The sequence below is a fragment of the Anabrus simplex genome, chromosome 3 (assembly GCF_040414725.1).
Source record: "Anabrus simplex isolate iqAnaSimp1 chromosome 3, ASM4041472v1, whole genome shotgun sequence".
NCBI classification, from domain to species: domain Eukaryota; kingdom Metazoa; phylum Arthropoda; class Insecta; order Orthoptera; family Tettigoniidae; genus Anabrus; species Anabrus simplex.
In genome coordinates this window covers 231,294,907-231,307,757 of record NC_090267.1, presented here as the reverse complement: position 1 = coordinate 231,307,757, position 12,851 = coordinate 231,294,907, and the positions used below count along the sequence as shown (strand labels likewise).

At 39.3% G+C, this 12,851-nt stretch overlaps 1 protein-coding gene across 1 annotated transcript in view; it reads left to right on the top strand.

The window, feature by feature from the left end:
• Positions 1-9,994, top strand: part of LOC136866755 (homeobox protein rough) — a 157,217-nt gene extending 147,223 nt beyond the window's left edge. The window contains exon 3 of the mRNA XM_067143865.2: positions 7,120-9,994. Within this exon, the coding sequence (XP_066999966.2) occupies positions 7,120-7,303 (184 nt within the window). The 3' untranslated portion in view covers positions 7,304-9,994. The remainder of the gene's footprint in view (positions 1-7,119) is intronic.
• Positions 9,995-12,851: the final 2,857 nt, after the last annotated feature.

The following is a 12,851-nucleotide window of genomic DNA, read 5'->3' as shown; positions in this document are numbered from 1 at the left end:
ACAAAAGTCAAAAGTACTAATATTGCGAATGGACTTAACTTCCTCCATTAGCTTCATTATCATTCCATGTTGTAGTTTGTATGCTCAACAATTAAACTAATTTCTCCCTCATCACATTTCCATAACGAAATGGAAAATTTAAAAAACATGAAACTTTTTTTGTAAGGTCACATTCTGGCTTCATCAAAACATACTGCATACATGTGGGAGTTATCCAAATTAGCTTTCAACTGCTCCGAAACTTCTTCACTCATTTTTAATATTCTGTCCTTGACAGCAGTTCAGCTGGCTGGCATTCCTTTAATTCTGTTAATTATTAGTTGTTTGTTAGGGAAGTTTTCAAATAATGTGTCGGACGTCAATAAGAAGCTTTGTTTCAACAACTCACCGTCAGAAATCGGTTTCCCATGCATGCAGTACTATGCAGTGAAACAGATGGAAACAGCCGCACTGATATTATTCCTTGGCCGAAAAGATGATACAAAAAATTAGTTTGTTTTGTGTAATGTTCGATATTTTGTTAAACGAACTCTCTTCTTTCTTCATTTGAAATGGAACAAATATTCGAATGATCAGTCTCGAAGTTGCGCTTTACATTAAATGTGGGGGGATACAATTGTTTTCGAACACAGGCAACATCTTTTTATCAGTCCGAATTCCCTTGGCCAGAGTTCTTGAAAAATACGGTCACCACCTTTGTTAAGTTTCTGCTCTTTTCGGCACCAAAAACATGTTTGCGATGTCCGTATACAAAACCACCAGAAAACGACACTATCTCACTTGACTTTCGGACCTATCAGTGTAGCAGTGTTGCCATATTGCACGTCCGGATGGAACTAGTAATTAGATTTTCTATATTTATTTCTTACACGTGAAACTTTATATGTATTGTCTGCAGTGCAAGCCGTATATATAAAATATTATTATGTTCATGTGGTGTGCCACCGAAATCGTGTTCGCGTATCACAAGGTGGCATAGGTTCGCCATCCCTGCACTAGGCTATCTCCGGAATGCAAGCTGACAGCTCCGCAGTCACTCGATCGGCCCAAGGGAAGTTAAATAAGTGGAAGAAATGCCAGACTCAGCTAGGATCGTATGGTCGCCAGCCCACACTTCCAAGTCGAAAGCCCCCTGGGGTCCCCTTTTACTCGCATTTTACAACAGACAGGGTATACTATGGGAGTATCCTACTGCCTCCATCCACAGGGTGAGAATCGGGCTTCGACTTCACAGACAATCCTGTATTACATTACATAATTCCGCCTTCTTTTGTAAATAAAGCAGGGATGAAGGAAACCTTTGTGGAGCAATCTACCTCCATAGAATATCTTGACGAAACAGTCCTAAATTTTGATGTCATGGACTCATGGATGGAGAATGATGATTACTAATTAGGCCTACTTCGTCTACAGGTTCCCCAAACATTGCTCAAACTGGGAGTAATATTCTTACATGATACGCTCATGTTCATAAAAACCAGAACACCTTGAAAGACTAGAGATAGGAAGTTCATATTCACAGGACACGTTCAATATTATGCTTTGCAGAAACGATTAGCACTTCAGTCACCTAGGTCCGACATGTGTCCTGTTGCCTAGGCTCTGGGTCATCCATGGGCACGGATAACTTGTTCCATGCGTGATGGCATCGACGCGTATAAGGCGCGAAAAGCGTCCTGGGGTCTAGCCACCCCATCCATGCTGCATTGACCTGGTTCCACAGTTCATCTTTTGTGGTTGGCACTGGGTCACAGCGCCGCACTCGTCGTTTCACCATATCCCACACATTTTCGATTGACGACAATTCTGGTGATCGGGCGGACCGGTACAGTCCGACATCCTGTGACAACAAGAAGCCATGTGTTCGTGCAGCAACATGTCGTCGCGCGTTGTCCTGCTGAAATATGGTGTCTGTGGTGTCGTGCAAAAAAGATATGGCTACGAGTCGCTGGATGTCATTCACGTAGGTCGAACTGGTCACAGCACCTTGGACACGCACCAGCTGTGATTTATGGTTGTTCCCAATAACACCCCACACCGTAAAGCCTCGAGTTGGCGCTGTATGTCTTGTGCGAATGCAGTCAATGTGATGCCTCTCCTCCTGTCTGCGGCGAACCAACCACCATTTTCAAACAAACAGAACCTCCATTCGTCTGAAAACACTATCTGCTGCCATTCCTATCCCCAGTGACGTCGTTCCATACTCCATTGCAGTCTAGCATGTTTATGCACATTAGTCATAGGTAGGCAGAGAAGTGGAAGACGCGCCAGTAACCCAGACCGTAATTAACGCCGGCGGACTGTCACTCCTGAAAGTGTACGATGTGTTACACTGTTCCACTGTTGCGCCAGAGCCGGGGAGGACGCAGATCTCTCCTGCAATGCTATTTGGATGAGGTGTGTAACTTCTCGGCGGGTGGTCTGAGTGGTGTGACCAGACCCATCTCGTCGTGTTCTACGGCCTTCTGTGAACCATTCTGTACACACCCGTTGTACTTCCGACACACTTTGTCCCACACGAGCAGTAATTTCACGAATGGATGCATCACGTTCTCTCATGCCAATAATGCGCCCTCTTTCAAACTCACTCATTTAACGGTACGGTTCTCTCATATGTCTGCGAGATATGCTGCACGTCTGCTCAAGTCACATTGATCAATTACCTTCGGTTTATAGCGACAACGAGAGCCGCAGGCACATTTTACCCTTTGGTGGTGCGCCGAGATATCGATGTGGACCTTGAACCTGAGGGCCGACATGGTTCAAATGCTAATAGTTTCTTCAGAACATACTAATGCACATGTCCTGTGAATATGAACTTCCTATCTCTAGTCTTTCAAGGTGTTTTGGTTGTCATGAACATGAGTATACAATGCTGATGTGTGGATTTTCAAACATTATCAGTGTACAGTCGTATAATAGGCACTGAAAAAATATATTTAAGATAGGTCCGTGCAAAAATAAATATTAACACATTACAATTCTCTGATCACTTATGTGTACTCAGCATTTCAAAAGAAACATCTGTCTTTGAAAAATGGAACCCTGTTTCATGTCGTTTGCTAGATACTTCTGGTAAATAATCGTTAGTTCCTTTCTAATTTGTAGCAAATAATTTCCTAGGCAAGGTACGTAAAATATTATTATACTAAACAAATAAGATGTATGATGCATATAGGATAAATTCATATTTTGTATAACAGTAGTCTACTATGCTTTTCTACGGAAAATAATACAATATGTTTTTCTTCTTTCATAGCTTTTCTGCCTTTTTTTTATTTTTTTTTATTTTTAGAGTGAAATTTAGCTTGTATAATTTTTAGAGCTCGGCAACATTGATCAGCAGCCATTAACTTGCCTGCAGATTTCGTTATGGTAGAATTTATTTGTGGGGATTTTCCCCTATGTAATCCCCACTTCCGGCCTCGCGATATAGGGTTAGCGTGCCTGCCTCCTACGCGGAGGCCCCGGTTTCTTTTCCCGGCCTGATCAGGGATCTGAGGGCTGGTTCGAGGTCAACTAAGCCTACGTGATTACAATCTAGGAGCTATCTGAAGGTGAGATAGCGGCTCCGGTCTAGAAAGCCAAGAAGAACGGCCGAGAGTATTCGTTGTGCTGACCAAAGGACACCTCGTTATCTGCAAGGTTTCGGGCTGAGTAGCGGTCGCTTCGTAGGCCATGGCCCTTCGGGGCTGTTGCGCCATGGGGTTTGGTTTGGTTTGGTTTGGTTTGGTTTGGTTTGGTTTGGTTTGGTTTGGTTTAATCCCTCTTTGGCTTATATAATAATATGTAAATATTTATTTGTTTTTTCTTAGGCTGACTACGAAATTAGATTTTACGATTTAGTAATTCATATCAGGAAGGTCAAAGGATATTACTTTTTAAGCTAAGAAGTTCTCGCCTCACAATCTTTAGGTTAAATAAAAATGAAATTCTGCATCATGCAGTAGTCGCTACTACGGTATATTCTTATTTTAACCAACTATTTGACTTGTTATTGCTACTAACTAGGCAAGAAAATCATAATAAATTAATCAGATGTAGGTTTTGAAAGTTACATGATTAGTTACTTCGTGGTTTCCCATTTTCACACTAGGCAAATGCTGGGGCTGTACCTTAATTAAGGCCACGGGCGCTTCCTTCCAATTCATAGGTCTTTCCTATGCCATCGTCGCCATAAGACCTATCTGTGTCGGTGCGACGTAAAACAAATAGCAAAAAAAAAAAAAAAAAAAAGATTATTTACTTGCTTCGCATTTAAATTGTATGTCTTGACATTTTATTAACTTCTTAATGTTATTGTCGCGCTTTATTGCTTGGTGTAAATTGTTATTTCATTATATTTTATTTTTATATCTGTAGCTGGAATGACATTTAATTCGGCTTGAGGGTTATATTGTGTCTGGGTGTTCTATTAATTTGAACGTATACTATTACGCTTTAGTGTCCTCAAGTATTTAAAATATTACTATTCTGTCAAACATAAAAATAATTTAATTTATTACATTTGAAACATTTTAGAAATATTTATTTATTTATTTATTTATTTATTTATTTATTTATTTATTTATTTATTTATTTATTTATTTATTTATTTATTTTATTCGGGCTTGTTTCCAGTTATGTTATTTACATTAGTCTTAACATTTCTGATTGCATTAGTAATTAATTTATAGGGATTACCAGGTGTAAAGACCAGGACTTAACGCGCATTCTACAAATTGTTCCTTGTGAAGTAATACTGTTGGCAAAGGTATTATGTTAATGAGCAGTTCTAGACTATCTTGACACTCAATAATTAGTTAGGGCAGGGCCTCTCAGGGTGCATGCGCGTGGTGCATGCACTGTGCACGGTGCAAAGATGACTTCGCTTGGTTGACCAGAGTGCAGACCCCTCCACTCCTCTCTCCCCACACCTGTCTCACCCGTTCGGCCTGTCTCCGCGTTCCTCACCTTCACTGCTGTTTCTCCCCCACTGCGAAATGTTTACGTGTGGTGAGCGGAGACGCTCAGTTGTATGGGACAAGGTTACCAGTGTTATTAAAAAAAATAAAAAAGTGAATTAGAAATACACATACATGTTTGAGAGGAATGTAAACATAATTTTAAAAAATGCAGAACCCGTAACCACAATGAAAATGCTACAGTACTGGAACAAACCTCATTTGTGGATATAGAATGCTCTTCTTCAAGATGTTTCAACTTCCTTAATTCTTTCTCTCTGACGTTTCCTATGATTTCACAATAATTTTCCGAATGTAGTCTGTTGTAGTGTCTTTCAGCAGACGATTTTCTTACGCACGTAATTATCGTCCCTATCGTCCCACAGATTAAGCATTTGGCGTTATCGTGAGGACAGACAAAAAAAAAAAAAAAAAAAACGAAAGTTCCCAGTTCGATTGAAATGGACTTTCGGAAGTCTTTGCTTTCTTCGAAACAGGTTGCTCCATTATTATGTTGTTGTGCGCTTATCTATTTCACTGATAAACACGTCGTCTACCACCAAACGCTTCGTCGCTCTCAGCACACTACACCATCCGAGTCAAGCCGAGTTGAGGCGAAGCGTACCGATGCACAGTGCACAGAGCCTATGCACCTCGCTCTGCACGCGTGAGAGTTTGGGCGTTTGAGAGGCCCTGAGTTAGGGTGTAGCATTTCATTCTTTGAGAAATGGGATTTCTTTCTCCTACGGTCATGGTTGGTGGTGGTGATTATTGTTTCAAAAGGGAAAGGCAACTAAATGCATTATTCTCTCTTTAATCAGAAATTTAAAAAAGGAAGAGGTTAGACCAGAGATTTCCAATATATTTTTCACGGCGGCACCTTAACGAAGTCTACAATTCTGTGAAAGTGCCCCACAGTTTAATAGTCTGCTTATGCACCCTTCATAATATGACCCACACTGGGAGAGTTGGCCGTGTGGTTAGGGGTGCGCAGCTGTGATCTTGCAACCGAGAGATAGTGGGTTCGAACCCCACTGTCGGCAGCCCTGAAGATGATTTACCATGGCTTCCCCATTTTCTCATTAGGCTGTAACTAAATTAAGGCTACGGTCGCTTCTTTCCCACTTCTTGGTCTTTCCTATCCCATCGTCGTCATAAGATCCATCTGCGCCGGTGCGACGTAAAGCAACTTGTAAACAATGAAAAATAAAAGAACTCTCAACTTAAAAACGTAGAGTGGTGATTACAAGGTCCTAGCTGAGTCACAACGATACTCATTTCATCGAGGCTCTTTTGTCTTTTCTATCCAACCTCCCTTGGTCAGCTCTTGTATCCTTCCAACCAATATCAAAACAGTCAAACATGACACTTTAAAAAAACTGAAGAAATGTCAATGAATTTACCCCATAGTCATCCAAACATAAAATACATTAATTTGTAAGACTCAGCAAACAAATGTGAACCACTAAACGACAAAGGGTGAAAATACTGGTGTTTGTTCCCCTCCTCTTAGAATATGTATATTTATTTTTCTATAATATAAAATATCAGTAATAATGGAAATATATGTGTTTGTGTCATCTTAGTTGTTACTATTTCATAGTTGTTGTTGTGTGAAGGCTCATCCAATAGCACAATAATCATCACTATCACCACCACCACCACTACTCTTCAATATTGTCGTCATGAAGCGCGAGGTGACAAAAACATCCTCCCAACTTACCCAAAGTAACTTGAATAAGTTGGGCTTAATTCTTATATATCTCCGTCTGCTTGCCACTGTCTCCTGTTCTGAGCGACAAGGGCTGTCTCGGTTCATGATTTCCCCATCTTATTTCCTTCTGCTCACTTCTTTTCCACCCGGCCTTTTGTTTTCCACTATGTCTGCTATATTCGTGTTGTGGACCTGCAATTGCCCTAAGATCAACTTATTTGAATTGGCAATGCAGTCAGCTGTACTGCTCTCATGCTATATCTGTCACGTTCTTTCTTACGAAATTCGCACTATAGTATATAGGATATGAAGCAGTTGCAAATGTTTCGCGGAAAAATGACCAGCAGATTTTGCTTACATTTTCAGGTTCATTATACCTATGAATATTACATAACTTATTTTCAGACAACATGTTTATATTTCGAAGCTATGACCTTAATCCTATTATGTCTTTTGTTTCAGGATGGCTCTGGCTAACACATTGGCTCATCTGCCGCCCTCTTATCCTGCCAGCAGTTTCTGTGGGTTGTGCTTCTACAAGGATCTTCCAACGACCGTGGACAATCCTTCAACAATAACGGCACATCGCCATAGCAGTAGTAATCATAGTAACAGTAGTAGCAGTTCGGGCCACCAAGGGTGCTAGTAAGTCAAGACGACTGTGAATTTTATTCCATTTGAAACTTGGTAACAGTTATAGTAGATCGAGCCACCGAAGAAGCTAATAAGCCAAGGACTGCAACTACACATGAAAATAGTGACTGCAGTAATATTATCCGAGGTAATAAAAATGAACTGTGAGGACTTACTGTTACAGAAGCAACAATGAAGGTCACTTTGTTGTAATTGTATCTTGGACCACTTAAGATGCAAGTAAACATTTTCGTGAATCAGTAATCCGGAATCATCACCATCGTCGCCAACCTGGCGATGAAAATTCATTTTGCAACGGAGATTATTGAACAGTCGTTATTTCAATAAAACTGAAATAGTATTGACATCATCAGTTCAAGTGGGATGCCCTGCGTTATAAATTCATATACCAGACTATGGTATGTCTGTCTACTTACAGCCAGGGACGTTACTTAACTTCAATGGCATTTAATCTGTGTTGCATCAACGGCTGATGTTATTCCCCACGTGAAAAATGGTGCATACCACTCTCTGGCCAGGACTCTTGGCTAAGCAATGTATCTCTGTAATTATTCCTAGTGAATACTAGGGAATACGAGACTACTAAAAAGAATGAATCATCTCAAAGACTCAAAATAAAATCCTCTTGGTTGTGTAGATGCCATGTCGCTAGGAAGGCCACCGCTATGGAGTAGCGCCCTACCAGCTGCATCTGCAGTGCTCTGCCAGACGAAACCTACTGTGTAATTAGCTATGGTGGTGTGTGCTCTGTCTGTTGTGTTCGAAACTCGACGACATGTACTTGGACGACAATGAGTTAGAAACGTAGACGCCACGGAAGTGACATCTGAAAAAAGCTATCAGAAATCTCTCTTTTTCGTGTGTCATATTTTAAGATGTAGCTTGAAGGAGGGTGAGATGGTAATCAAAATACAGTGAAAATACCAGTCTGTTCGAAATATGTCGCCTTTCATGACCAAAATTGAGGACAATTTTATTTTTCCTTTTAGAACATACATAACAAAGCGCTAGAAGGAATTAACCTAAATAGGTCCTTTTCAAATTGTTGAATAGAAATATATTTATCAACCATACAATGTTTTTCTAAGAATGTAACTCATATACCAGAGTATGGTATGTCTGTCTACTTACAACCAGTAGCGTTACTTAACTTCAGAGACATTTGATATGTATTGCTTTTCAGATACAAGAAATGAAGAGGACTTCAAAAACGAATGATGTAAAATATTGTACACTATCCTATCAAATAATAAATGAGCATCTTTCTTTAATTGCTGTTTGAGAATACATCAATATTTCTGTTATTATACATAAGTGATTTACCTTTCTTCCTGAACTCGCTTAGAGGAGAGTCAAAACATACTACACAAACATTTTGAGCATCGTGGGAATAACAGTTTTAAAGAAACGAAGTATTGTTAATATTAATTAACCGAATTTATTAATTTGTTTTAGTACATTCAGTTATGAATTTCTCGCCATTTCTGGTATACTTAAAGAGACGAAATTTAAGTATGTTATAAAGGAAGAAGAATAAATGTCCTTCTAAACTTCATCACAAAGGATTCGACTTTGCTCGCATAATGGTCTAACATATTACGACTTTATTACAAGTTGGTGAAATAAAATATGGCCTATTGTACAAAAAACATAGTCATATTCGAAGAACGTTAGTGAAACTTCAATGTCAGTTCCGAAGTTCATCTTAAAAGCTAGGTAATGAACTGTTGACAAACGGACTCTGCTCTGTCAGTATATACCATTTCCGCATTTATTCGTGCGTCACGAATAGCTCATACTGTATTAGAAATGTGTTCTCTGCTGATTTGCATTGAGATTGTTCGGGAACACAGTGAAACAAAGTGTCGACGCTAACCCATTGCTATACTGAGCCTTCCATCTGTCGCTGATTGCATGCATATTTCAGTTGTGAAGAGTTTTTATGCACTGCGCTAGATGACATTTGATGTAGACAAATACGGATTTCGTTTAAAGTTACTTTGTAAACTCGTGTTTGTGAATTTTGTGTTTATTTTGGTCTTTGAGCACGCATCGAATGGAAAAGAAACAATAAAAATGAAGCCCAGTTAAGCTTTTTATTAATAACAATCTGAATGGACTTTCTCTCCAGTCCCACGATATAAAAATTCACTGAATAGAACGCAACTACCACCAATGCAAAGCTATAAATAATAAATAAACGGAGATATAGGCAAAGAACTGTGGGCCTGCACTAGAATTCTGTTTCCACCGTTTACAATTATTTCGGTGTTTATAACATCTTTGTTCACCAGTTCTACGTAGGTACTGGTGAATGTAGAAATAGTCTGAAAATGGGCATCCTTGTGAAGTTTGCAGTCGTGTGTATTACAGTAATTGCCTGATATGCAGTACCTTTAACATTTCAAAATATTTTCCTGTAGAGGTTTTCGTACAGTAAGTACGAGATGCATAGGGCAAACTCAACAAATGAATGTTTTGAAGAAAATAAAGTTGAAACTATTTCATTCGGGCGAACTCAACATAAGAGGTGAAGATATTTATTTTAAAAAAGAATAATTTTCCATTCTCAATATTGAACCTTTAAAAAATATTTCCAGGGACTGAATCTCTCTAATGAAAACATGAGGAAAACTACAATCCACAAGTTTTCTCCAAAAAATATTGTTCTATAATAAAAATCAAATTAAGTTATACCACTTATTCGTAGTAAGTAATGCCATCAGTATTGTCCTTCTCTTGTTTCTGTGTTACCTAAGTTTGGGCGTCGATGATGTCAACAAAAAGCTTGCTCTATTGTAAAGCAACATACGGTAATTTTTTTTTTTTTGCTATGGGCTTTACGTCGCACCGACACAGATAGGTCTTATGGCGACGATGGGATAGGAAAGACCTAGGAGTTGGAAGGAAGCTGCCGTGGCCTTAATTAAGGTACAGCCCCAGCATTTGCCTGGTGTGAAAATGGGAAACCACGGAAAACCATTTTCAGGGCTGCCGATAGTGGAGTTCGAACCTACTATCTCCCGGATGCAATCTCACAGCCGCGCGCCTCTACGCGCACGGCCAACTCGCCCGGTACGGTAATAATTAACAGACCCGTATGTCCTTTAGTTTTGCAGGAGGTATGGTGATTTGTCAGCCACACAGTATTTTAGAATTTTTTAGGACGTAATTTTGTATCTCTCCTTTTACATTTACGTAAACAAGGAGAAGGGCTGTTGAATTCGCCCTTCGTACTCCTAGACACATGGCTCAAAATCTTTGATCAGTATTCTTAAATGCTTATTATCAGAAGAAAAGTCAGACTCGTTGGCTGAACGGTCAGCGTACTGGCCTTCGGTTCAGAGGGTCCCGGGTTCTATTCCCGGCCGGGTCGGGGATTTTAACCTTCATTGGTTAATTCCAGTGGCCCGGGGGCTGGGTGTTTGTGCTGTCCCCAACATCCCTACAACTCACACATCACACATAACACTATCCTCCACCACAATAACACGCAGTTACCTACACATGGCAGATGCCACCCATCCTCATCAGAGGGTCTGCTCTGCCTTACAAGGGCTGCACTCGGCTAGAAATAGCCACACGAAATTAAAAAATCAGAAGAAAAAAGTATGAATTCACTAAAATTGACTCATTACTGCTTTTTATGGTTCGTCATATTTTAAAGCAGTCCCATGGCGAATTCGACCTTAACTTTCACAGCGCCTCCTAAATACTTGTGTACTGTATGATACATGTTAATTTTTCAATGACATTATTAAACATCTAACTTTTCAATGCGTGAAGTGAAAGATAAACATAATCAAACTAAAAAAATGTCAATCATACATAAAGAAGATGCATTCTTAGAGGGGAAATATTTTTAATATTACTCCTATCCTTGAGCGTGATTTAAATGGAAGAGTGCTTGGTGGATAAGAAATCCACAGCAACTCTGTGTGGCTTATCCTTAGTAATCAGTTTATGATTTAAGTACTAAGCTACAGAAATCGATCTTGTTTAAAAAATATATATTATTAGTATACTCTGACATAGAACAATATGAATAAAAAGTTTTCAAATTAACTGAGGGGCTTCATTTTTTTCTGGTGAATTTTCCTCTTGATAAGAAAAATGTTGCACGAATTGTGTTCAAATATTTATTGCACTTTCTGTAAAAAAGAACATATATGTTTTTTTTAAATATACAGATGAATTAACTATTATAAATACTGTTGACTCCTTTCTTATTTCTTCACCTTAATGCCCTTAGATCAACAGCCCAGATCAAGTCACGATGATAACAAGAGGTAAGTATCGAAATATATGAAAGAAAAACATAAGATTACCTAAATTATCTAAAATGAATCACTAAACGTATCATTTAATCTAAGATGGTGGTGTTTGATTCTTTTGTAGGAATAGACTGGAAGGCCATAAGCCCTTGAGGAGTAGGAAATAAGATACTTGAAGAAAGTTATCAAACAACAACAACAACAATAATAATAATAATAATAATAATAATAATAATAATAATAATAATAATAATAATAATAATAATAATAATAATAATAATGGCGTGTGGTCTCCAGAGAGGTCTGGTGCAGGACTTTCGAGTTGACGCCATATAGGCGACCTGTAAGTCTGTGAGGATGGGACCCCACCTGTGATGAATTCTAATGCTGAAGACACCGAGTCATCGGAATTAATCAATGAAGGTTAAAATCTCCGACCCGGCCGGGAATCAAACCCGGGGCCCTCAAGCCTTGAGCAAACCCCTTGATGCTATTTGACAGGAGTTGAACTTTATTGAACTTCCTGCATGATTTTTTCCCATAATTATTATATTAGTTGGTGACTTCTGGATTTCAAATCATTTGTCATTTACTTTGTAAAATAGTTAGCTCGTACAATTATTATCGCTAAACCAAAGTACTTCATTGCATTTGCTGAAAATACTCTCTACAGGGGGACTTGAAAGAATAACTGTGTTTAGCTTTGAGAACATCCCCAGCAGTGAGGGATATTGCAGCATAAGTTTGGTGTTTTGGGAAGTACTGGAGAGGTAAGAAAGCAGAGCTGGACCCTACCTTTTCCAGTCACCATTTTACATTTCGTACGAAAATACAGAACATGCCCAAAACATAAAAACGCAAATAGTTTCACCGTTTTGGAAAAATGGACGAGGCTGAAGGTTTGAACTGACTCCGGGAAGGGTGACAACTATCCAATGCTTACAGTATACAGCAACGAAATGCTGAAGCCATTTAATTACGGTGGTGCTTACGAACTGGTTGCTGCTACTGAACTGTACCATTATGTCTTTGAAATGTACAGATACAGAGAGAAAAACTACAGTTTTCGACCAATATATAGGCCTGTAGGCAGGCCTCGGTTCATCGGGAACCAGCTCGGAAATAGTCACCTTGATTTATACGTTGCATTAACCACCACTCCTGTCACACCAGATGTCCATTTTACCCAATACCTCATATTCTGATAGGCGACTTGAACAAGCAATGATCACACCCCACGCCTGGGGGACAGCTCGAGAGAACTCG